Source organism: Gymnoscopelus braueri (assembly GCF_963280865.1).
Source record: "Gymnoscopelus braueri genome assembly, chromosome: 12".
NCBI lineage: Eukaryota > Metazoa > Chordata > Actinopteri > Myctophiformes > Myctophidae > Gymnoscopelus > Gymnoscopelus braueri.
Window position 1 is genome coordinate 42134090 of NC_137614.1, and position 27122 is coordinate 42161211.

Consider the following 27122-nt stretch of genomic DNA (forward strand, 5'->3'; position numbering starts at 1 on the left):
TTATGATTGCATGCAATGAACTAGAATGTTTCACTTAGGTATCAAATGGAATATACAATGTAATGTGTATACTGTCACGTGGGAATGACTGGAGTGTATTCACAATCATAACTAGAAAAAGTGCTCCTCGGAGCACAAGTCTCCGCCAGGTCAGGTAGGTTATTATGGCCTCCTGGTGGCGCTATAATAGGCCAATGTGAAAAGGGTGCCATTTCTTCTTAGGCCTTTCACGGCAATCGGACACTGCATTCATGATTTGAGGCATTTTGTAAAAAAAAAATTGGTTTGCTAAATTAGACCTGCTGGTGGCGCTATAACAGGCCAATGTGAAAAGGGTGCCATTTCTTCCTCGGCCTAGTGGGAATGTGCGTGCAAAATTTCACGGAAATCGCACACTGCGTTCATGATTTGAGGATTCTTGTTGAAATAGGACCTATCCTGCAAACTTTGGAAGCCAATGTTAGCCAAATAGGATGGAATAGGAAATATCGGACAGATCCATCTTGAACACATGACTATGGAGATACTGTGGACCGATTGGTGTGATTTTTGGACAGAATCTGAAGGAGTAAGAGCAAAAAAAATGTTTTACAGAAGTCAGCCTCCTGGTGGCGCTCTAAAAAGCATATGTGAAAAATGCAGGGCAAAGGTTTTTCCTTGGCTTCTAGGGAGTGTGCGTGCAAAGTTCCACGCAGATCGGTGCAGTTATAGGTAAAAACGTGAATCGGCCTGTTATAGCGCCACCATGTGGCTGATTTGAAAGTTTTCAAGTGCCATTTCTTCCTGGGCCAAGTGGGAATCTCCATAGAAAATTTCACGGAAATCCCATGCTGCGTTCATGATTTGAGGCATTTTGTTAAAAATGAACCAATCCTGCAAACTTTGGAAGACAATCTTAGGCAATCAGGATGGCATATGGAAAATCGGACAGATCCGTGTTGATCACATGACTATAGAGATACTGTGTACCGATTTGCGTGATGTTTGGACAAAATCTGTAGGAGTAATATCCAAAAATGTGTTTTGCAAAAGTCGGCCTCATGGTGGCGCTATGACAGGCTGATCTGAAAAATGGCATCCAGGGAGTGTGTGTGCGCAGTTTCACAGCGACCTGGCGAACGGTGGCGGAGATTAGCTGCTCACAGACAGAAGGACGGACACACGGAAGGACGGACGGACGGACAGGGGGCAAAACATACTCTCTCGCCATGCCTTTCGGCCTGGCGGAGACAATGAAGGAATATTGACAGTTAGGAGTCAGTGTATCATCCTGTGTAGAGATTGATTGATTGATTGAATATTTTATTAGGCAAAAAATGTAAAACAGCACAGTTACATTTAAAATACTTTGTCTAACAGGTCCGTTCATAAAAGTCCTTGCGGACTTGTTTCCAATGAGGGCCTTGGTATTTAATTCATAGGCATATATAGTGGCACCACAGTTCAAATATCATTACAAAATAAACAGCCAAAAACAATATATAACACTATGTACAACAAAAAAAATAAAAAAGAGGGGAAAAAAAATATGTACGAGAACAGGGGGGGGGGGGGTCTGCTGTCTAACGGGAAAATGGTACTACCTCCACCTTTGGCCTCCTGAAAGGTGATTTTTTAAGGCTCTTTTAAATGAGCCCAGCGAACTGCATTTTTTGAGGGATGGAGTTAGACTATTCCAATCCTGGGTGGCAGTGCTGTAGAAGGAGAATTTGCCCATGTTTGATTTATGGGTGGGTGGTACCAAATTGTTGTTAACGCTCCCTCTGGTATTGTGACTGTGGGTGTCGCTAACCTTTTGGAGGTATTTACTCAGATATGCGGGAATTGGGGGCATATCGGGCAAATTTGCATTTACAATTTTGAAGGCCAGTCCCATTTTTAGTTGTTTAACCCTGTCTTCCACCCTGAGCCAGCCTAGGCTGGCAAAATGGGTGGGAGAAAGGTGGGTCATGGGCCCCAATCCGAGGAGTAGCCGAATCAGTTTGTTTTGGGAGGTTTGAAGCTTAGTCTTCAGTGACACTGAGGTGTTGGAGTACCAGGAGGTGCAAGCATAGTCAAAAAGTGGTTGAATCAGGGCCCCAGAGAGGGTCCTGAGGGCCTGAGGGTTGACAAAAGAGGAAACTCTGCCCATAAATTTGGTTCTCTGGTTTACTCTTTTGACCACCTTTGTAGCCATGCTATCACCTGTCAGGTATTTGTCAAGTACACAACCCAAATAGGTAATCTCTTCTTTGCTAGAGATAATTGTGTCATCGACTTTGACCTTGAAATCATTTACATCCATCTGTCTGAGGGAATGTTTGGTCCCAAAGAGAATGGATTCAGTTTTCCCAAGGTGTAGTGACAGTTTGTTATCGGTAAGCCAAGTACGGATTTTTGAGAGTTCGGAGCTGAGCGCCTCCTCAACTTGCAACTTGTCCTCTCCCGAGATCAGGAGTGCCGAGTCATCAGCGAACAGGAACAATTTGCAGTTACAGGCAGCACTCATGTCGTTAATGTATAGAAGAAACAGTAACGGCCCTAGAATGCTGCCCTGAGGAACCCCACAGCTCACCGGGAGGGATGAGGACATGGTTCCGTTGATGTCAACCACTTGTTCTCTTCCCTCCAGGTAAGATCTCATCCAGTTTAGTGATGTGCAGTCAAAACCAATCGCCCTCAGCTTATCAAGTAAAATTGAGTGGTTTACAGTGTCGAACGCTTTTTGGAGGTCCAACATGACCATGCCGCAGTATTTGCCCGCGTCTACCTCACGTTTGATGTAGTCGGTCAGATACAGTAGGCATGTGTCAGTGGAATGGGAGGTTCTGAAGCCCGATTGGAATTCAAACAACAGTTTATGCTCGCTGAGGTAGCTGTTGATTTGTTCTTGAATTAATCGCTCTACAACCTTTGAGATGGAACAAAGGATGGAAACAGGCCTATAGTTGCCAGGTTCTAATTTGCTTCCTTTTTTATGCAGAGGGATTACTCTTGCCAACTTGAAATCCTGTGGGACGTGACACATGGTGACTCTCATTCTCCTATTCATATTGTGCACCTAGCTCTGGTCCATAGCGTTAGAAGGAGAACTCCTTCTAACTCCTTGTCCTTCTAACTCCTTCTAAGACAGACTGCATCACAAATTATTCTAAATTGTCAAATCCCACAAGAGACGCACACATGCACCTATCATTTCTGCTTTTCACTACAGTTAATGGGTGAGGCTACTTCAGATACAATAATTTGATTCACTTTGTCGCTCAAATACCGGCAGAAGTGGATGTCTCAGTGGTGCATGAGTTGACGCATGCTTTCCACTCGGGTGATTTGACGGCATGAGAAATACGATGACGCACATGAGTGCGTGTGAAGAGGGTCATTTGCGTGTGTGTCTCATGCTCATTGCGTGAGAGTTGCCAACTCTGCTTTATTGTCACATCACAGGTGTAAAGAAGTGGGTGAAATAATTGTTCATACAAGCTCCCATCATTTGTATAGTTTTCAGGAAAGGGAAAAAGAATAGATATAGAAAGAAGGAACAAGGAAAACAGGAAATTCAAATCTTCTTGATATTGCTCATATTCCTGATGAGTACAGTACAATTAAATACACTATGGCATATACACTGTATATAGACATATACCTGTACATAGCACGCCTACTTCAGAGCCCTGCATGGTCTGATAGGATTTTCAATCTGTGCAAAAGCGTCAATGTTGAGGTTATGTTAGGTTGAGGTAGTTAGGAATATGGTTTTTGCTCTCTCGGCATGCCGGCGGTTCGGGAAAAGCATTGTATGCCCGTCTCCATAGACTTTGCATTGAAACTCGATGCATTCTTAGAACGTGGCAGCGAAACGACATTGCCACGCGCCACACACACTCAACACACTCAACAGTGAACAGTGTTGTTACAAATATGTCTGTCAATTCAGTGGAGGAAGCAAGAACTTGGCATGGTGCCAAGTTCTTGCTTCCTCTCATAAAGGACATGCAAAGTGAGTGTGGCCTAGCGAAAACCGACACATTACATTTCACATCACAACCTACGAGTATACATTGAATTTGTCCAGTTTCGCTGTTGGTTGCGTGTTTCGACAAGTCACCAATTACGGCTTACGATCGATTAGCATTAGAACTGATTTGGCTGTCGGGGCTCTGATGGTGTTTCCAGCTCTAATTAACCTACATTGAACAAGGTGTATTAGATCATTTATTGTCTGGGGTTTTGGCTGAGGTGGAATGCTGTGTGCTTCTATGCACTTTACATTTGTCGTTTCTATTGTTTGTATGTTTAGTTTTTTGTGTGAGTATGTAATTTTGTTTTGTTTGGTGAAGTATCTGTATGTTCTTAACCTAAGAATTGTTTTAAAGTATTAATCATAAAAAATAACTGATTTGGCTGGATCCAGTGCCATTCTGGCATGTCCAGCCATTCAGTGCCATTGTTAGGAATGTCATTTTGGGCAATTTTTTTAGTTTTTATTATTATTATTCAGCTTAAAATACACTATAGACCAATGGAATCATGTCTGTAATGCCCCCATAAAATGCCAAATTATTTATACCAGAGTCTAGGACCTACAATAGCCATAGGAGATTGTTCTATTAATATATGCATAGAAAAATGTAGCAGACACTGAATAAAAAGACTGAATAGGACAATCAATTAATTTACAACAAATAATTATTGGTGGACATGTTTCCTTACAAACCGCTCTCAATGTTTATGGACTTTTTGGACAAACAATTGCTAGTAAAAACGAACAGAGAAGACAATCGTAGATTCACAGATCTTATATTAACTTATTTTAGTTTTCCAGTTCCAATTTTGTCTGATACATACAGTACTGTGTATATATTTTGTTTGTTTGTTTCATCACTTCCGATTTCACTTTCTTATTCTATATGGGTTTCCTCTCCTGATGGGATTGGTATCTTGACCTGAAAATGTATGTATTTCTGTTAATGGAGACCCTGTTGCTGAACAAACTCGGACTATAAGACTTGTTTGAACAAAAACATATCACGGTCCCTTAACGTTAGGATTTTTCTGATAATGCCTCAAAGTATATTACTCATGAAGACTCATACAGGGGAAAGCCCATTACGTGTATAGTTTGTGGTAAAGGCTCTATGTGACATGAGTAATCTGAAAAGACACATGAGGGATGAGGGCTCATACTGGGGAAAAGCCCTTTACTTGTACAGTTTTTGGAAAGGTTGTTGTCAAAAGGGTGATCTGATAAAAACACATGAGGACTCATATAACAGGGGGGGGGGCTCAGATGGAGTTTCATATATCCATGTTTAAGATACATACAAGAAGGAAACATGGTCCTACATATAGACTATTAATGTGTAACCAATTTGTCATACTGGGTCTGGAATGCTCTTGATTATCTAAATATGATCTGTTATCTAAATTTTGGGTTAGGCTTGGGGTCTGGGGTTTGGGTTTTGTTGGGGATATAGTGTTAATTTTGAGGTAACATAGGGCTGAGGGAACACATATTATGCTCCCAAGCATAGCACCAAAGCACCATATATGGGAAGGCATACGTCACAAATAAAATGTGACAAGTTACATCTGTAGCTTGTAGCTGTATATATCCGGTGACCCATTGGTTTAAATAATTTACACTCAGACTTTGACTGTGATGAACTAACTGTTGGATCTCATAAAGGAAACCCTGTTACCCCTGACTTGAATGTCAGCTCCTCTAAGTACTGCATCACGCGATGTGCCCCTCAACGGGGCAGCAAAACAGCTGATTGCAAACTGGGCTTAATTACCCTCAGTATTTGAGATGGCTCTTCGTGCATGTGGCTTCATAGTGTTTCGGTGTCGGGCCACGTCGGTCTCAGGTGGCTCGGACGACATCCTGTATCTGCTCTTGCAAACGTCTTACGGAGAGCATCACTGGACCCCGCCCAAGGGGCACGTGGAACCAGGGGAGGACGACCTCACCACCGCCCTGAGAGAGACCCAGGAGGAGGCCGGGCTGGGGGCGGAGCACATGCTCGTGATCGACGGCTTCCTACGAGAACTGCACTACGAGGTGGGCGGGGCGCCCAAGGAAGTCGTGTACCGGCTGGCGGAGCTGACGGACCCGGACGTGGAGGTGACATTGTCTGAGGAGCACCAGGATTATCGCTGGGTGGAGCTGGAGGAGGCCTGTTCTCTGGTTCAGTACCAGGACCTGCAGGACACGCTTAGGATCGCCCACAAACACCTAGAGGCCCGGCAGGATGAAATCTAATAACACTTTGGCGATGGCCGTTGGGAACGATGCCCGTTTGGAACGCATGCTATACCGGAGGGGCATTCGTACCCGTCATTCGCACCCAGTCGTCTGCATTGTCTATCTACCTAGGAGTTAAAAGATCAACAGTTCTTTATTTCACAACAGATAAAGTCAAACAGATGACAATTAAACCAAGATGAACCCAGTGCTGTATTCCAGTATGGCGATGTAAGGTCAATCTTGACCTTACATGATATGTTAAACTGTATACAAAACAAAACAAGGGCTCTTGATCTGACAGTCAAGTATTTTGTTCTGAATAAGACTGGACAAATACCTGTATGCAAAGTGTTTTTTGGGCGGTGAAACCGCCCCTATATGTGAGGTTTGGACATCGACATTCGCTGCACTGTGATTGGCCACCATTGTACCCCCCCCACCCATTGCACCCCCCCAACCCTGCGCTGTGATTGGCCACCTACCATTGTACCCCCCTAACCCTGCACCGTGATTGGCCAATCACAGTCTATTCAGGACTGTGATTGGCTAGTGAAACATGACACATGTGCATAGCCCTATAAATAGGACTATGCACTTAAAAAAAACACATTTATGTTTTTTTTTAAGTTAGGGGTGTACAATGGTTGGTCCACAATATTACTTTTCTTTAAGTGAACTTCCATCACTGTGATGACCACTGTGACCACACCGCCCACTTCACACTGGGTGTGATTTTTGGGCGGTGAAACCGCCCCTATAAGTGAGATTTGGAAAAATGTACAAATATCTTGGGCAGTGAAACCGTCCCTAAAAGTTTGTAGAATTATCCTGCACTGTGATTGGCCAATCACAATCTATTCAGGACTGTGATTGGCCAGTGTCACATGACACATGTGCATAGCCCTATGTGATTGGCCAGTGTCACATGACACATGTGCATAGCCCTATATAAGCAACCATAACTTAAAAAAAACCAAATTATTGTTTTTTTTAAGTTATGGTTTTGTCCATCATAAAGTGTGTTTTACAAAAGATAAATGTATTTATCTTTTGTACATGATTGATCGACTCCATTCAGTATTGTGATTAGCTAGCAAGACACATGCTGACACTAAGTGGCTCTTTCAGATCAAAGCATATATATTGGTTGACTCCATTCAGTATTGTGGTTAGCTAGGAAGACACCGCCCACTTCACACAGGGTGTGATTTTTTAATACGTTTTGAATATTGCTAAATTATGATGTGTATAATTATTTTCATTATCAAGTATCTTGCATTTGCTGGTGTGTGTGTGTGTGTGTGTGTGTGTGTGTGTGTGTGTGTGTGTGTGTGTGTGTGTGTGTGTGTGTGTGTGTGTGTGTGTGTGTGTGTGTGTGTGTGTGTAGATGACTTTAGACTTACTTGATCAAATAAAAAAGAATACTTGGACTCCAACGTCAATGACTCGTGACTTGACTTGAGCCCTCTCGAGACTTGAGATCGGGAGACAGAGATCTGCAATCGTGATACTATAGTGTACTATTCTATTAATTGAAGGGAAGCTTTCATGGGGAAGTGCTTCAGCAGAAGTGCAGACTTGTGAGTCATGCTTCAATCGCTCTGCTGGCGCTGTGATCCAACACATCTTACACCAGCCTTACAACTTACAACCCTCTGAAGCACTCATATACCCTGTAAGAGAGGATAATCACACACGCACACACACACACACACACACACACACACACACACACACACACACACACACGCAATGTGCATTGCCATGAATAAACAACACATACCAAAATAAACATAAACACATGAAATGCACCAACACATATACTGTATACATACCCATGCACACAGCCATTAACATCCACACACACACACACACGCACGCACACACACCACACACATATAAACACACACACACACACACACACACACACACACACACACACACACACACACACACACACACACACACACACACACACACACGCACACACACACACACACACACACACACACACACACCGATCAATGTTGTGCTCAGCCAGGCGGAACAAGTTATTCTCTGGTATTAGAGGGTGTAGTCTTGAGCAAACAGATACACACGAGCAGCCCGTCTGAAGGACGTTTCAGGACACACACACACACACGCACACACGCACACGCGCAGACACACGCACACGCACATCTAGACACTGATGTATCCCTTAATAGATGATGTGCTGTGATATGGAGGGGGTGAGACATGGACCACAGTGCTTGTATTTGTCTTTTGGTGAGGAAACGAGGGGCCGTGGCAGAACCAGGCCATGCCTCACATTCTTTATTTCACGCCGCGTTACCGGGTCCTCGTTATTCTGACTGACGAAGACGGTTTGAGCGAAATTCGAGTCAACCCTCCCTGACGTGGAACCGGCGCTCCAGAACAAACCTGCCTGCCTTTGAAGTGCACTCTTCAATCTGTTTTGCATACTCACCTTATTTATATTTCATATTGTTGTTTTGTTCCTTTTCCTATGATTATCTATTTTGTAACTTAAATTCTTCAAGGTTAAAATATATATATATATATATATATATATATATATATATATATATATATATATATATATAATATTCTATACATAAATATATAATATTCTATATCAGTGATTCTCAACCATTTTAACCATTTCCAAGGACCCCCAGTTTGACATGCATTAGGCTACGGACCCCCATTTAATGGCATTTCTATCTCTTGGACTCCAATTTATATCGTAAAATCAATGTTAATTTCACTCTGAGTGTGTACAAATGGAACCAAATGGACCCGTTAGGGTCCATTTGGTTCCATTTGTACACTCTCTGAGTTACAGACCCATAAGCGTCCATTTGGTTCCTAATATATCATTTAGCTGGGGACCCCCTGGAACTCCCTCAAGGACCCCTGGGGGTCCACGGACCCCACTTTGAGAACCAATGTTCTATATATACATACTGTATGTATTTATGTACACAGTATCATTTCAGCACTGTTTTACACCCATAAACTTGTGATGTGATAATCTGACAATACATTTGAAGTTGAAGTTATCGGTGTGCTTTTACCGCGCTATGAGTTTGTAGATCTGCTATTTTTGAAAAATCTTGAAAATTGGTGCATATCTTTGAATATATATATTTTTTAAAGCAAACATTTTAACTCAAATCTTTGCTTCTGGGGGTCCCCGGCAAAAATCATTTTCCGATGGGGGTCCGTGGCCAAATGTATTTCAATTTAGGGGTCCTTGGCATGAAAAGTTTTGAAAACCACTGTTCTACAGAGATGTAGGGGGGAGGAGTGGTAGGGTCAGGTGAGTCACCCTTCACCATGTACCAAATACTCTGTGTCTTCTATTTCTGTTGACGTATTGCTGTTGACATCATCGTGTTCATCTAGCGTGTTTTTATTCCCGCCACGTCAATAGAGAAATACACAGAAGACAGAATATGGGTTATTTTTTCTTCTCGCATCAGAACAGTGCAAGAGATGCAAGTTTAAAGTCCCTTTAAACTTGTGCCAGATCAAATTTAATTGCCAATATTTCATATTTTCAACTTTAATATGAAGGAGGGTTATTCCCCCAGGTTTAGAATACGGTCTCTGATCTGGCTCTCAGATGCTAATAACAAACCCATTAGTATTCTTACAGTGTTGAGGAAGCCAATGGAAAAAGTTATTCTTGAATAAATGCTTTTCACTTTTCACTTAAAAAAACTTTGGGTAATTTTATCGTCTACTCATGCTTTTGTGAGCTCCCCAGACCGTTTTTAAGTGGCTTGATTTATTATTTAGATATTTGATATTCATTTTATCAGACACGCCCCCTTCCTATACAAACCCATTATAACCTCAAACTCCATTTTTAGCATGTTAGATTAATCAAAAACACCCGTCCTTCGTTCTGGTGACTCACCCTGCCCTCCTAATACGCGAGGGGGCCGTGTTTTTTCGATAACCTTTTTGATCTATTTTTAACATATTTTTTTGAAAATTATAAATATGAAATACAATAAAAGAAATTAAATTAAATAAATTAAAAAAGTAATCGAAAAAACACGCCCCCCTCGCATATTAGGAGGGCAGGGTGAGTCACCAGAACCAAGGACGGGTGTTTTTGATGAATCTAACATATTAAAAATGGAGTTTGAAGTTTTCCTCACATAATTATGTAGAGTGCAGTATTCCCCAGGGGAGTTGTCTTGGACCACTGCTCTTTTCAGTATTTACCACTGACATGCCTTATGTTTTGGATAAGTGCACTCAGTGTACTCTATTTTCAGATGATATGCATACTATGTACTGTTCTTTAAAATATTGATATTGAACAGGTTCAAGAGGCAAATGTGATTGGTGTCACATTCGCAGCTATTGAAAAATATTGTTTAGAAAATGGGTAGAGTGAAATTATACCTTGCTCCACAAGATGCTCTTTTCTTGGCCCTGCTTCTAGAGTGCTGTTGACCTAGAGTCTAGAGTCTAGACACTAGTTTGATCTCACCTTGATTACTGCTCAGCGGTCTGATGTCTGAACTCCAATAAGTGTAGCTCAGATTCAGCCTTAGAGGAGAGGAGGATGGGGATGCTAATAGGTGTGTTTACGTTTGTAATGTATGCATCAGTGTTCATTTCGTCGACTAAAACTATGACGAAAATTGTTCGTCGACTACCTTTTTTCACTGACGAAAACGAAATAAAAACGAACCTATAATGACCAAAAACTAAGACTAAATATATTGACAATTTCGTCAACAAATAAAGACTAGACTAAAATGTTAGGGAGGGACTGAGAAAATAGCAGATCTACAAGCGCACAACGCGTCGCAGTTGTGAGCTGGTAGATCCGCTATTTACAGCATGCAACCAAGTGTAAAATCAGTCATTACGACGCCATCAAGGCCTAGTTTATTTTGTCTACAAAATAAACTACATTTAGTCAACTAAAATCTTATGATTGATATTTAGTCGACTAAAACTAAAACATTTCTGATGACTAAAATACGACTCAAACGAAATGAAATTTTATTCAAAAGACTATGACTGAAACTAAATTGAAATTTGCTGTCAAAATTGACACTGTAATGTATGCGTGCCTTCTCCAGGTGTGCAGCAGAGATCACCGATGGTTCTCAGTACTTCGTGCTGCTGATGGTCACCGATGGAGTGATATCTGACATGATCCAAACCAAAGAAGCTGTGGTCAATGTAAGTACACTCTCACTTCAATGTGCTACATACAGTAGTGCAGGGGTCTTCAACAGGGGGTCCGGGACCCCTAGGGGGTCCTCAGAGTTACTACAGGGGGTCCGCCAAATCTTTGTGTGATATGATTTCTTTTTTTACATTGACCACTTGAACCCTAGCATCCCTTTTTCTGAGGAGAACTGAAAAAAGAGCAGACCAAATAAACAAAAAAAAAGTTTAATCTGAAACACAATTTTATACAATATAGAGGGGGTCCCTGCTTCATCTCTCTCTCAGCTAGGGGGTCCTTGGCCTGAAAAGGTTGAAGACCCCTGCAGTAGTGGAACAAGTACTAAAGTTTATCTAGGTAAAAGCAGCACCCTCACCCTCATTATTTCACTCGCCCTGATTAATTCACTCACAACTTGTCCACGTACTTGCTTGCCCTTTAATAGTAACATTAAAAGAGAATGAAAGTTTTTTAAAAATATATAAGAATCTAACCCTAGTAACCACCTTTATTTTTCTTTTATGCATTTTACCCCCTTTTCCCTTTAGTCGTTATGACAATTGATTCCTCCCCGCACACATTTCTGAGTTGTCACTGCTGTTGTGTCCTACTGACTCACCTACCAATGAGGAGCCCCCTCCGGGAGGACGTTTTCTCTTCCATAACTTGTCTTATCTTTTGGAAAATATGACGGTCAACCATCTTCTTTGCTCCTTTCTTTCTTTAATTTTTTTTTTTTTTTTTTTTACCCGACGATTTTGTAACCCTTTTTCACCCGGTGCCAATTATCTAAGTGATCCTGGGCGCTACACTCCCCCCGCCACCCTAGGGAGCCCAGGGCCGAGGGACCTCCTTCAATGCATGAGAGCCAACTGAGCTTCTTGTCACCTGACAGGGGGGAGTTTCCCTGGTTGGACGTAGCGCGTGGAAGGAACACGTTATTCCAACATGTTCCTCTCCCCTCCATCAGGCGCCCCGGCTGTCATGGGGGAGGCGGTATAGCGACCAGGATTACTGCATGTTTTTGTGAGGGTATTAACTACCCTAGGAGACACGGGGAGAACATGCAAACTCCACACAGAGTAGGCCCTTTCGCCAACCCCACCTAGGGTATGGGCGCTGATGACGCGGAGGAGAAGACACGCCCCCAGTGTCCCCAGTGTCCCCGGCGGGAATTGAACCCAGGACCTTCTAGCTGTGAGGCGACAGCGCTACCGACTGCGCCACCGTGGCCCCTTTTGCTCCTTTCTTTCAACCTTGAGAAGACCACTTTGCTCCTTTCTTTCAAATTCCTTGAGAATTACATTTGTACATCTCAGAGTGACTGCATTTCTCTTGCCCTCTAATCTGAGAAAGAAGTCAATACTTTTATCAATAGCTGTTATCAATGTTCGAGAGGCTGTTCCACTTTCCGCTAAGTGATTCTGAATCCTCTGTATACCATTATGTACCTGCAGCTATCATTGAAATTCTGTAAAGTGGAACATATAGGAGAGGATATTTCCTTTCAGTTTCTGGTGGTGGAAGAATTCTCAGATTATTTACTTGAGTAAAACTAGCAATCCCACAATGTAAAAATACTCTGTTAGGGCGCGCTCCCACCAAGAGTTGGCTGGCCGCTGTTTGCAGAATCTGCCAATGCATTGTCAATGCAAATGCGTTGATTCACGCAAGAGCAGATTTTTCCGCTAGTCGCGCAGACCTTGCGTTTATCTGCTCTCCGCGACTAAGCATAAAAGTGCTGGAGGCAGGAGCCGATTTTCTCCCTCTGTCCAATCGGGTGAGTGGAAGGCGGACTGTCTCAAGACTCAGGAAGCAACATGGTGCTCAAGGCAGCAGGCAGTGGGTCCTGAAAGTGAGTGACAGGCGCGACACTCCCGTTTTTTAGAATCCGCTGGCTGCAAAAAACTGTGGCCGCGCACAACCTGCGTTTAACAGCGGCCAGCCAACTCTTGGTGGGAGCGCGCCCTTAGGGCGCGCTCCCACCAAGAGTTGGCTGGCCGCTGTTTGCAGAATCTGCCAATGCATTGTCAATGCAAATGCGTTGATTCACGCAAGAGCAGATTTTTCCGCTAGTCGCGCAGACCTTGCGTTTATCTGCTCTCCGCGACTAAGCATAAAACTGCTGGAGGCAGGCGCTGATTTTCTCCCTCTGTCCAATCGGGTGAGTCGAAGGCGGACCGTCTCAAGACTCAGGAAGCAACATGGTGCTCAAGGCAGCAGGCTGTGCGGGCTACGGGGACGGTCCTGAAAGTGAGTGACAGGCACGTCACTCCCGTTTTTTAGAATCCGCTGGCTGCAAAAAACTGTGGCCGCGCACAACCTGCGTTTAACAGCGGCCAGCCAACTCTAGGGCACGCTCCCACCAAAACATGGTCGGCTAGCGTTAAACGCAGGTGTACAGTTTTTTGCAGCCAGCGGATTCTAAAAAACGTGAGTGATGCACCTGTCACTCACTTTCAGGACCCTCCCCGTAGCCCTCACCGCCTGCTGCCTTGAGCACCAAGGTGCTTCCTGAGTCTTGGGGCGGTCCGCCTTCGACTCACCCGATTGGACAGAGGGGGAAAATCAGCTCCTGCCTCCAGCAGTTTTATGCTTCAAATGGACAAGTCGTCTAGAGCGGATAAACGCAAGGTCTGCGCGACAGGCGGAAAGATCCGCTCTTGCGCACGCTCCCACCGCACTTTTATTTTACCTCTGGGGCGGAATCTGCCAATGCTTTGTCAATGCAAATGCGTGGATTCTTGGAAAAAATCCGCAAGACCATGAATCCACGCATTTGCATTGACAAAGCATTGGCAGATGCGCTCCCACCGCACTTTTATTTTACCTCTGGGGCAGAATCTGCCAATGCTTTGTCAATGCAAATGCGTGGATTCTTGGAAAAAATCCGCAAGACCAGGAATCCACGCATTTGCATTGACAAAGCATTGGCAGATTCTACCCCTGAGGTAAAATAAAAGTGCGGTGGGAGCGCGCCCTTACAATAGTCAGGGGATATTTCAAAAATCTGGGAATAAATTCCTGTGTTTGTAAAAGTGTCTAGTAACACATCTCATAAAGACTGAAATGCAGTTTCCCTAGGGGAATTTTTGACAGCTGCTGAAAGTTGGGGTATCCACCATAACCTTATGCGGGGAAAAAAATCTAAATGTAATTCTGTTTTAAGTAGGATGTGAGGGGTTAAACTAGGGTATTTTTATGATTCTGAGTCCATTGCAAGCATTTGTTTTGCACCAAAACCACTCCTTGGGCTAAAAACGGCCATAGCCAACCTTTTCCAGGTAATTTTTTGTGTAAAAAGCCCATTGAGATGGGCTTTTTACACAAAAGTGGTTTTGGTGAAAAATAAAATGCTTGCAATGGATTCAGAATCATAAAAATTGTTTGAGGGCGCGCTCCCACCGCACTTTTATTTTACCTCTGGGGCGGAATCTGCCAATGCTTTGTCAATGCAAATGCGTGGATTCATGGTCTTGCACATTTTTTTTCAAGAATCCACACATTTGCATTGACAAAGCATTGGCAGATTCCGCCCCAGAGGTAAAATAAAAGTGCGGTGGGAGCGCGCCCTGACCCCTCAGCTACTTAAAGGGTTAGTTCAGATTTTTTGAGTATTTTCTGTAGGAAATACTTACCATTAATGTAGTGGTTGCAAAGGTATTAATTGATTGCCCGAGTCCCGTGGTCAGAGTTATGGTCCGGTTCTGATAAATATGAAGTAGTTCCGGTAGATTAGTAGATTTGGTGGGGGGCGCTCATTCAAAATAAATTAATTAAAAAAACTAGCGTCATTTGTATTGGTGACCTATTTCTACCATATAGAGCAGGTTTCGTTCAACTTCGACCCCTCTGTCACATGGTACTAATGTTTGTGTCCAGAATCACTGCGCCGCTGCAGCCTACTCACGCACAAAATATATGACACAAAAAATAGTACCATGTGACAGAGGGGTCGAAATTGAACGAAACCTGCTCTATTTGGTAGAAATAGGTCAACAATACAAATGACGCTAGTTTTTTAAATTAATTTATTTTTAATCTGAACTAACCCTTTAAGGGCGCGCTCCCACCGCACTTAAATTTTACCTCTGGGGCAGAATCTGCCAATGCTTTGTCAATGTAAATGCGTGGATTCACGCAAGAGCGGATCTTTCCGCCTGTCGCGCAGACCGTGCGTTTATCCGCTCTACACGACTTGTCCATTTGAAGCATAAAACTGCTGGAGGCAGGAGCAGATTTTCCCCCTCTGTCCAATCGGGTGAGTCGAAGGCGGACCGTCCCAAGACTCAGGAAGCAACATGGTGCTCAAGGCAGAAGGCGGTGCGGGCTACGGGGAGGGTCTTGAAAGTGAGTGACAGGTGGGTCACTCCCGTTTTTTAGAATCCGCTGGCTGCAAAAAACTGTGGCCGCGCACAACCTCAGTTTAACGCTAGCCGACCATGTTTTGGTGGGAGCGCGCCCTAAAACAGAATTACATTTTGATTTTTTTCCCCGCATAAGGTTATGGTGGGTACCCCAACTTTCAGCAGCTGTCAAAAATTCCCCTAGGGAAACTGCATTTCAGTCTTTGTTAGATGTGTTACTAGACACCTTTACAAACACATTGATGAAGAAATTTCTTGGTAAGGAATTTATTCCCAGATACGACATATATTCCCTGACTACAAGTAAAGGGTCTGTGTTCAAAATTGTTGTACAAAGTACTAAAGTATTGACCTCAAAATATACCTAAAGCACCAACGTAACCCTCTGATGTGAGTATTTGTACTCTCTGTGTGTCTCTAGGCAGCCTCTCTACCCATGTCCATCATCATCGTAGGAGTGGGACCTGCTGAGTTCGATGGTGAGTGTTTAACCCCTTAAACCCTGTGTATATATACTGTGTTCACCAGAGTCCCCCAGGGGTCTTTACTAAGCCCCCTCCTTTTTTCCCCTCTACAACAAATCTCTTCGGTGAAAATAGCAGACATACAAGCTCAATGCGTCGCAGCATGTTGTGAGCTTGTAGATCTGACATTTTCACAGAATAGGGGGACGGTAGGGTTCAAGTGTTCAACCCTTCACTCACAGTTTCACCTCATTTATATAGTCAGTGTCGTGCTTGTCCAGTGGTGGAAAGTAACTAAGTACATTTACTTAAGTACTGTACTCAAGTACAATTTTGAGTTATTTGTACTTTACTTGAGTATTTCCAATTATTTCCAATACTTTTACTTCTACTCCACTACATCTCAGAGGCAAATATTGTACTTTTACTCCACTACAATTATTTGAAAACTTTAGTTACTAGTTACTTTGCAGATATAAATGATTATATTATAAAACATACATCAACCACTTTAGCCCTATTTTATACATAGGCTATTTGAAAATAGCCGATCTACAAGCTCACAACGCGTCCCGATGCGACGCGTTGTGAGCTTTTAGATCTGCTATTTTCAAACATTTTAGTACTTTTACTTTTGGTACTTTTTGATACCAATACGTTTGTACTTTTACTCAAGTCAATTTTGAATTCCGGACTTTTACTTGTAACAGAGTACTTCTACATTGCAGTATTGATACTTTTACTTAAGTAAAAAAATGGAGTACTTTTTCCGCCACTGTGCTTGGCTGTTGCCTCCCACAATACAGTCTGGAGCACGGAAGCGCTGAAAACAATGTCCCGCCTCTTCCCGGCTTCCGTCTCGTCTTTGCAGTCGCGATAATTTTTTACTACCGTAAATCTCATTATTTGAAGCATATACGATATAGCTTGCTGCTTGGCATAAATGACTATTAACCATTAAGACCTAGAACGCATCTGTGTCATTTATTGATTTGAGCTAAAAAGCATTATTTTATACTTTGGCTATTCAAAAATAGCAGATATACAAGCTCATGCATAAATAAAAAAAAATCTACAAGCTCGTAGCGCGGCACTCGGTGCCGCGCTACGAGCTTGTAGATTTCTTTTTATCCAATCAATGTTGATTTCTGAAAAATCGTGAAAATGTGTGCAAATCTTTGAATATATATTCTTTTAAAGCGAACATTTTTAACTCAAATCTTAGCTTCTGGGAGTCCCTGGAACAAAATATTTTGAGATGGGGGTCGGCGGCCAAATACATATCATTTTGGGGGTCCTTGACATGAAAAAGTTTGAGCACCACTGATATAGAAACATACTTTTTTCAGAAAACTGTTGAATCGGCTTCTTAATGGGTTAAAATATACATTTTAATGATACACTTACTTATGATACATACAACGGAATGACAGCGTCCTTTCTCAGCTTTGGGGTGGTGTAGTTCCAAACTCTATATAGCATTCAGAGATTGTGGAATAGTAGTCTGGCCCACGCAAGACTACTAATGTCTAAAACCGTTGCTTTCCAGGAAATGGGAAAATGTATTTATAAAACCCACAGACACAAAAATCTTCTTCAACCACTGAGATGTATCATCCGAATTACAATCGGCTGCACATCAACAACAGGGGTGTTGATGTGCAACCAATTGCAATTCGGAACACCCCCTTCCCCCCCCCCAACCCAATGGGGAGTCTATTACTGAAGTCAAGTCGATGGAATGAAGTTTGTACACAGATCAATGCAGCAAGCCACAGTGTGTGTGTGTGTGTGTGTGTGCGTGCGTGCGTGCGTGCGTGCGTGCGTGCGTGCGTGCGTGCGTGCGTGCGTGCGTGCGTGCGTGCGTGCGTGCGTGCGTGCGTGCGTGCGTGCGTGCGTGCGTGCGTGTGCGTGTGCGTGTTTGGGTACAATGTTTCCCACACAGTTGGTCAATTGACTTGTGGAACTGAAGCCACTCAGCTGTGTCTGGAGGTCACAAGGTCAAACATACTGGCTCTATGCACACTTGCACAGCAGCCATATTGGAAAGAAATTGGGCCTCTTCCATACTTCCTGCACAGGTGTACCGTGTTACCAATGATACTAATGAAGGCTCTGTTCCATTCTGGTCAAACAGAGTCAGGGGGCTGATATTGTGCATGTTGGCTCACCGGAAACACTCTGCTACACCAGTGGGTCTCAAAGTTCCTTGAGGGGGGTTTCAAATGGCCCCTTACGGGTGTGTAACTCTGAGAGTGTACAAATGGAACCAAATGGGTCCATTTGGTTCCATTTGTACACTCTCAGAGTTATGGGGGTTATGTGCTACACTAAATGGAACAGAGCTTAATTAGTATCACTAGTCCATACCCGGTCGACGCATCCGTGGGGGGATATGCACACATGATCTGGCAACCCGGGAGGAAGTTTGTCCCATAGCTGGGCAGCCTCATAACCATGGCGACATTTGTTTACACAAAAACGCTAATAAGAGATTTGGTGATATCGAAAAACGGGCTTCGCAGTTCCGTGGGCATGGTAATGGTCAATGGCTGTGTGCAAATTCAGATCAATTGCTCCAGCCACTGAGGAGAACCGGGCAGACAGTTTTTGTCTCACCACCACCACAGAGGTTTCTCAAATTATAGGAGGATTGGTAAAACCTGTGAAGGAAGTAAGGAAGAGGCCCAATTTCTTTCCAATATGGCTGCTGTGCATAGAGCCTCTTGGCAGCAACTCTTGGTGACAGTGTGTGTCCCTCTGGAGCCACCGTGCTTCACTAAGATACGGAAACAAACCCTAATGATTTTACTGTGTACTCGTACTACTGAGTACTAACGTTGTGTACTAATATGCACATTTCTCAGACCAGTATTTAGTATTTGTATTGTGATAACGTTTTTGACCCAGTATTTGTAATTTGTATAAAAAAATGAATTGATGTATTTTCACCCATCTCTGCTAATGATGTACTATCTGAGTAGGCTACTAAAGATGTGTAGGCTACTATCTCGTCACTGGTATCCACAGTAACTTGCAGTGGCTGCATTTACACTCTGATGACTGGCAGATAATTGGTTTAATTAGATGTGTGTTGCATTAATGCAACTATTCTAATAACCCAGGTTACTTCTGTTTACAAGCCTGAATAAATTAGACAATTGCTCAGAAAAAATAACCAGGTTCTTCTTCATGTCATTAAGACCTATCTTAATCACACCTAAGGATAATCATTTCTATAATCAGTTCACTGTAGGCTAATTGCCTGGTGGTACACAGTAATAATCATACATATTTGTAATCATGATCATATGGACAGTACAAAACAAAATGCATTTCACATTCAGTTTAATTGAGATGACATGCAGTGAGTAACAAAGTGTGTCCTCCTCACTTGAACCCAACGTCCTGTTTCAATTCGAAGAGATTACTGTATGTATGTCTGACATAACTTGTACTAGTTCAACTAGTACTTATACAAGTACCAGTAAGTACCCATCCAACAACCTGTTTCAATATGGAGAGTATGTCTGACGTACTTAACTTTGATGTACTACTGGGGTTAGCAACCCGATCTCCAGAGGAAACGTTCTCTTTGAACGTTTTTGAAATTCCGTGAATAGACACGGAAAAACCCGAAATTCCGTGCATAGCCGCCTCGCATCTCCCCCATTGTGACTAAACCATGACGGAGGCGCGCAGTCACAGGCGAACTGTCACCCCGTGAAGGACCACCGAGGGAGCTAAGGCGACGAGTTGCCGTCCTGAACGGTGTGACGTTCGCCTGTGCCTACTCAGCGCCGTTTGAGTTATGTACCGATAGGCACAGAATCGTAAATTTTGTTGTGGGGACTGCTCTGCTTCCGGGTTTTTCCGGGTTGCGACTGGTTACGCCCACCGTGGGACTCGCCGTACATATGCACGCAATTTCGGGGTTTCTAGGCGACTATCCACGGAATGAAGTGCACTGGATCCGTGCAATGTTACGGAGATCTCTGGAGATCAGGCTGGGGTTAGGTTTAGGGTAGTCTCACGTAGCCAGACAACTATTCCACAATCTCTGAATGCTATATAGGGTCTGGACTTACTACACCTCACGTATTCCGAGACAGGACGGTGTCATCCGTTCGTCATTTCCGTTCACGAAAATATATCTTAAAAAATCTTTACATTTTATTTTTTTTAATTTCCATTTCTGCTAAGCAGAAAGCTATGCTTAGATAATTTGGATTTGGATAAATTTGCGCGACTGTAAAGAAAAGCGGAAGTGGGAAGGAGGCGTCACATCCGCTTTATCACTTGATCATTTTCAGGGGCCATTCATTCTTATTTTTGTCTTCAATTTCTTATAGATATTAAGTCAGGTGTCTTGGAGATTGACAGGTGTCGCGATGTCACGGCGGTCCCGTTGACCGCCTGACATCGTTCAAAAAAATCAAACCAATCGTTCAGTTAGTAGGCTGCTACAAGACACTTCATCCCAACACATTCCCAAACATAAGCTATAACGACAATAAAACAACAATAACAACACACTCTCCCAGCCTTCACTAGCACCATAGTACTGGGTTGGTAATCTACTGGTTCCGTGTCAACTTGTGACTTTGTCACTCGTAGCAAGTAAGCGCTCGTGCGCGCGCGCGCGCGCACGCACACACACACACACACACACACACACACACACACACACACACACACACACACACACACACACACACACACACACACACTGACAGACTTCATTATACGGCATCACCCGCTTCTCACACAGCATATTGCATAGTGCACAACAGCAAGTCGCAACTCGCAACAATATTCCAAATCTTAACAAGCAACATAGCAACCCATAGCATAGCAGCAGATAACATAGGGACAATCAACGAAAAGCCATTCGGCAAAAAAGAAAAATCCAATTGTGACCTTTAACTTGAAGGGCGGACGCTGTTCTGGAGTTTGACGGCTGACAAGGTGAACCCCTCAGGCTCCAACTCCTCCGAGGAGTTGATGTCAACAATACATTCTGTATTTGCATTAATACAAGTAAGACGCGCGAACGCTGGAAGCGAACGCAGCTCGAAAATATTGTGTATTTACGGACTTGTAATCCGTGTTATTTCACTGTGATGGGGAGAGAAGTGTGTGTGTGTGTGTGTGTGTGTGTGTGTGTGTGTGTGTGTGTGTGTGTGTGTGTGTGTGTGTGTGTGTGTGTGCGTGCGTGCGTGCGTGCGTGCGTGCGTGCGTGCGTGCGTGCGTGCGTGCGTGCGTGCGTGCGTGCGTGTGTGGTGTTGCATTTAAATCAGAGCATTGTCTAAATTCCTGCACTCTGGCGCCCTCTACATAGGTAGTGCATGCACACAGACAGACACACAACCTGAGCAGGGATACATAGTAAGCTCCACTTGGTCGGAGGCGCGGCTTCGCCGCGCCTCCTTCCGCGTTCGCAATCAGGCACCTGCTGCTGCTCCTCCAATCTCGCCTTTTTCTAAAACTTTGCAATAGCTGTTTGTTTTTTGGCATTGTGAGGTTATCATTTAGGCTACTCTCAGAGAGGCTTCTCGTTTGTGTTTAATCATAAACAAAGACGCGAGTTTCCGGGGTGAAGAAAAACAAATCTGGCGCATTCTAGAAACACCAAATCACAACACACACGGCTCACACACACACAGTCACTGGCCACCTACTGTAGACAGATATGGAGAGTATGTCTGCCACAACGTGTACTAGTACCCACCTAACAACCTGTTTCAATATGGAGCGAGTTTGACATATCTTGGGCACATAGGTTTTGTACCAAAATCATGTTTAATTTCACAGAATGTGCAAAGTTTTGACTTAGACATTATCCTGGAGACCCAACTCTCTTTTTAAAATCCTCTAATCCTCACAACCTACTGTAATCTCCCACACAGACACGGTGCAGCTCCCTTGCCTTTGCACCATTTCTTTTGGATTTCCCAGTCAGTCACTCTTTTAATGGATGTGTTATCGTCCATCCGCCAGCAGCATATTCCACCACCTCATCAAACAGACCCTCCAGCACCCCCCACAGGATTCCCACCTGATATCTCCACTAATAGAGTTGGTGCAAAATGTACTGTATGTGTTCCCAAAAAAATATTGAATGGCAGTGGTGGAAGAAGTACACACATACTGTACATACTGTAAGTAAAAGAAGCAATACCAGCATGCAGAAATATTCTGTTACAAGTGAAAGTTCCGTATTCACATTTTAGTACAAAAGTATTGGCATCATGATATACTGAAAGTACCAAAAGTAAAGTCAAGTTCCAACACTTTCTCAGGCCTTCGGGCCGGCAGGTACGGATATTCGTGATTTGCCGGACGGTTCTCGGAAACCGTTGGTCCGTTCGAATTGCTGTTCGGCTCTGCACACCTTGGGTCGTATATATATCACGTGTAGCAGAGTGGCTCGCCGCCTCAGTCTGATGGCCTAAAAGTCTAATATCTCTCTTGAGCTATGGGGAATTCCCTTTGGCTCAGTGGTTAAAATGTTGGCTTTCCACGGGACGAAATTCAGGGGACAGACACACGGACAGAGATTCCGTAAATTAAAGTATAGATAGATATACAGTACATTCTTTCACACTTTGCATTTTCTCGAAAGCATCTCTTTTTTTAACTCCCCATGACCTTTTTCTTCTGCTGCCTACTTCTCTCTCTCTCTCTCTCTCTCTCTCTCTCTCTCTCTCTCTCTCTCTCTCTCTCTCTCTCTCTCTCTCTCTCTCTCTCTCTCTCAGCCATGGAGGAGTTGGACGGGGATGAGGTCAGGGTGTCGTCCAGAGGTCGCCTGGCAGAGCGGGACATCGTTCAGGTAAGCCACCGGCTATGTTACATCATGGGCTGGTGAATATGGTTAATGACTTAAGGGTGAATTATGCTTGGTTGAACATAGCTGAGCCTGATTGACAAGCTCACAAAGCATTAGTGGTTAAAAAAATATTTAAGTTTGTCTCTCTCTTTTGACGCTGTAAACAAACCCTTTTCTGAAAAAAAGGGGGAAAAAGCATACATCGGTTGTTGGATATTATCGGCTTAATACTAAGCTAATTGATGCTAATTTGCAGACGATTATAAGTAGCTCTCGCTCCAACTTGATTGGTTGATATCCAAGTATGCAAACAGTCATAAATACATTTTGCCCATTCAAGAATTACCATGTTCATTCAGTAGTTTATTTATCCTTCCTCATGGGATTATGGTAGCACAGGATAAAGCTTGTACGGGGAGTATAGGGACATAGTTAACTTAATAGCCTACTTATGCATTGAGGCTTGTGCATGTGTGGGCTCATGTACAGTAGTTGTAAGTCTATAGTTGGAAACATTAGTACCCTGCTGTACAATTAAATTACATCTCAGACGGTTAATATGGGTCATACACAATACTGTATACAGTCGCTCCACAGAATTGGAGTTTTATTATTGCAGCTTTGTCACAATTAGACTGAAATACTGAAATTGTTCATCGATATGGTATGGGTAATACTCGTGGATTCTGTTTCAATACTGACTGGAGATCCAGGCCTGGAATTTTGTCATTTTAGGGGCAAGGCCACTTGGCCTTTGGTGTTGTCCATTTTTGGCAAATGCCAGGGCAGGAAGGCCTTCAAATAAAACAAGATTTATTGCATTTAAGGGTTAAGGATGATTTTAAATGTAATATGTAGACTATCTGCAGTGAAATAAAAAAAATACGGTATTTACAATCTGATCCATGCTCAGCCCGCACCAATCAAAGTCACTGGATTGGTTTAACCCATTAATACCTGGAACGCATCTGTGTCACTTTAGATTTCTTTGGCTATTCAAAAATAGCAGATATACAAGCTCATAGCGCGGCACCGAGTGCCGCGCTACGAGCTTGTATATCTGCTATTTTTGAAAAATCGTGAAACTTTTTTTCATTTTTTTTTCAAAAAACTGTTAGGATTTAGAAAACATTTTTAAGAATCGCCTCAGGTCTTAATGGGTTAAAGATGGGGACTCAGGGGAGTTAAGAATTCAGAATCTCAACAAAAGACACTGGTGTCTACCTGACAAGAAAGAGACACTGGTGTCTACATATTGACAAGAAAGATAAAGAGGAGAAAGTGGTACAGGCAGCTGGGGCATTAAGACCACTGTGGCCTCAGGGCAAGCCTTTTTTTTTTGAGGGGCACAAGGCCAAACTGAGGGGCCACGGCGGCCATGGCCTTCGTGGCCTCCCTGACATTCCCGCCCTGCTGGAGACGCTCTCTGCCTCCCGAGCAGTCAGAACTGCAGACTCACCGCCTAGCACTCACCTCTTCAAATTCCACCTCACCCCCTAGCACTGACTCACTTCTAAAAACACACAATGTCATTTTACAGCTAAACAGTACACTAAAGAATGTTTTTGAAAACATTAGAGGCGAGTTTTGCGAGCCGACCTGTTGCGTTGGATGTAGGCCTACCTGGCATAATCTTTCTTTACCACAAAGCAATTGAATTATTTTCAAATCAGTGAAATCATTTTGTTGTTAGATCGTGTGTCAATTTATTAATTGCTTTATTGCTTTTAAGTAGCCATGTAAAGACGGATAATGAATAATACCTAAATAATTCCCTTCATGGTGAAAAGACCCCAGGGTTTATTTCTCAACAATGACCTTCTCACCATTCATAATCCTTTGCATATTATTTTTTTGATTGACCACAAATGCTGTCAAAGAATATCAGCTACTGTACAGTACATACTCCAATGGACAAAAATGTCAATTAGCAGGTATGATGTTCTAAATGATAAATAATCTAGTAGTTTGTATGCACTCTAGATTCTAGAACACTGCCTGATTATGGAAAGAACACATTCTCCATTACATTGTGTCCTCCAACTTTCCTTTGACTGGCTTACAGCTACGTGCTTAAAAGGATATTACACCCACAAATTATAATTAACTACTCACTCTGTGTTGCCTGAAATACCATATGAAACGTTTTTTAATCGCATGCCTTCACAGAGAACAGAGGTTCCAACGATAGTAATCATTATGATACAATGAATAGAAAACAGATGTGTTTGCAATGTTGTGAGATGTGTACTGCACTCATGGGTTGAGAATTTCTTGTGGACATTTAAACAGTTAAAAATAATCTGTGATTTTTGCTAAACTTGCTCTTTCCTACTATTGATATATTCTGCTGTTGCAAGGCTGCAACTATCGATTTTCTTATTAGCGATTTCTCTATCGATAAATGTTTCGATTAATTGATTAATTGAGAAGTGTGTTTTTTACTTGTTATCAACGAATTGACCTGAAAAATGTGTAATAAAAAATGGGGTTGTACTACAACGGTGTTGTGAAAAAAAAATTGCTATTTTTAGAAACCGATTCTTTTATCAATTATCGGTTAGTGTTTATAGTCGATTGAATCGATTAGTTCTATTCACTGTTAATCTGGTGTGATCACAACTGTAAAAGATAAGTACCGAATGGATATCAGACCGTCAGGATCACAGATCTCCCACATAACATCCTCTGCCTCCTTTGCTCCAGTTCGTTCCCTTCCGGGACTACATGGACCGCACTGGGAACCAGGTCCTGAGCATGGCGCGGCTGGCTAAGGACGTGCTGGCCGAGATTCCCGATCAGCTGCTGTCCTTCATGAAGAGCCGGGGGATCGAACCGCGGCCAGCCCTCTCCACCTCCTCGCTACCGGAGTTACATGGCCACATGTGAAGCCCGCACACTCGTCTCTCAGCCTCCGACTTCGAGATCGCCTTTCTCTCCCTTTTCATCGCTCAGCTCATCCTTTGTCATTTTTGCAGGAGAGTAGAGAAATGTCATTATTTATCATCATTACCTGCTTTGACAGCTGTTTTGCACCTTCGTCCTCAGAACTCAGCCTATTTTAACTTCCACCTCTGAATCTCGTCCACACTTCATCTCACTATGCAGACGTACAGTTTAGTCCAGTGGTTCTCAACTCGTGCCCTACTGCTAGTTTGTATTTACCATCAAGCTTCTGACATTCACCTGGCCTCCCTCGTCTAGATTAGTTTCTGTTAGATGGATGGAAAGAAAACTGTTGTTCTCTGAATGAAGACACTATGGGCCCTATCTTGCGCGCTGCCTTACCCCTCATGCCTAAACTTTTTAGAAATGTTTCACTATTTAGAAAAACGTTTAAAAATAGTTCAAATAGCCGATCTACAAGCTCACAATGTGTCGATGTTTTCACTATTTTAAAATGTTTTTCAAAGTAGTAAAAAATTCCAAAAACTTTTAGTCATATAGGGGTAAGGCGGCGCGCAAGATAGGGCAATATGTCTCCGCTCTGTTACATATTCCATGACTCTCACTTTTGGAAGGTGAGACACACTGGCTGTGCAGCGCATGCCTTGATTGGTGGTCTACAAATCACCTGTGTTGGCATGGTGTCAGTTCTCAAATATGAATAATATTATTATTATATATAATATATATATTATTATTATAAATATGAAATATTTCTAATAATAATATACAAATATGAAGCTGCCTCTGGAGATAAACTCTTTACTCAGAGAACAATGGTTACAATGTATCTTACAGTTGAGACTATCAGTCACCTACATTACATATTCCATATGTATGGGGAACTCTGTGAAACCAATAACACGTTGGTTCTCAAACCTTTTAAGGACCCCCAGTTTGGTGCAGTAGGTATTAGGCCATGGACCTGCATATTTTCATAACTCAAGAGAGCGTACAAATGGACCAATTGGTTCCATTTATACACTCTCTGAGCTACAGACCCGTAGTGGTCCATTTTCGCACCCCACTTTGAGAACCACTGTATTAACACACATTCTGGTATATTTGTGCAGGTCCCGCC

The 27122-nt window shown here is 43.0% G+C and overlaps 2 protein-coding genes across 2 annotated transcripts in view; both read left to right on the forward strand.

Annotated features, from left to right (window-relative positions):
- LOC308096293 (copine-9-like) overlaps positions 1-25984 on the forward strand; it is a gene marked incomplete at both ends in the record, with an annotated part of 121719 nt that extends 95735 nt beyond the window's left edge. The window contains 4 exon segments of the mRNA XM_080443680.1: positions 11344-11446; positions 16224-16281; positions 23025-23098; positions 25802-25984. Of these exon segments, the coding sequence (XP_080299806.1) occupies positions 11344-11446; positions 16224-16281; positions 23025-23098; positions 25802-25984 (418 nt within the window).
- On the forward strand, positions 5792-6244 carry LOC308097389 (bis(5'-nucleosyl)-tetraphosphatase [asymmetrical]-like; the record flags this gene model as incomplete). The annotated part of the gene is made up of 1 exon (XM_080445145.1): positions 5792-6244. One exon carries the CDS (start codon positions 5792-5794, stop codon positions 6242-6244), a length of 453 nt encoding a protein of 150 aa, XP_080301271.1.
- Positions 25985-27122: the final 1138 nt, after the last annotated feature.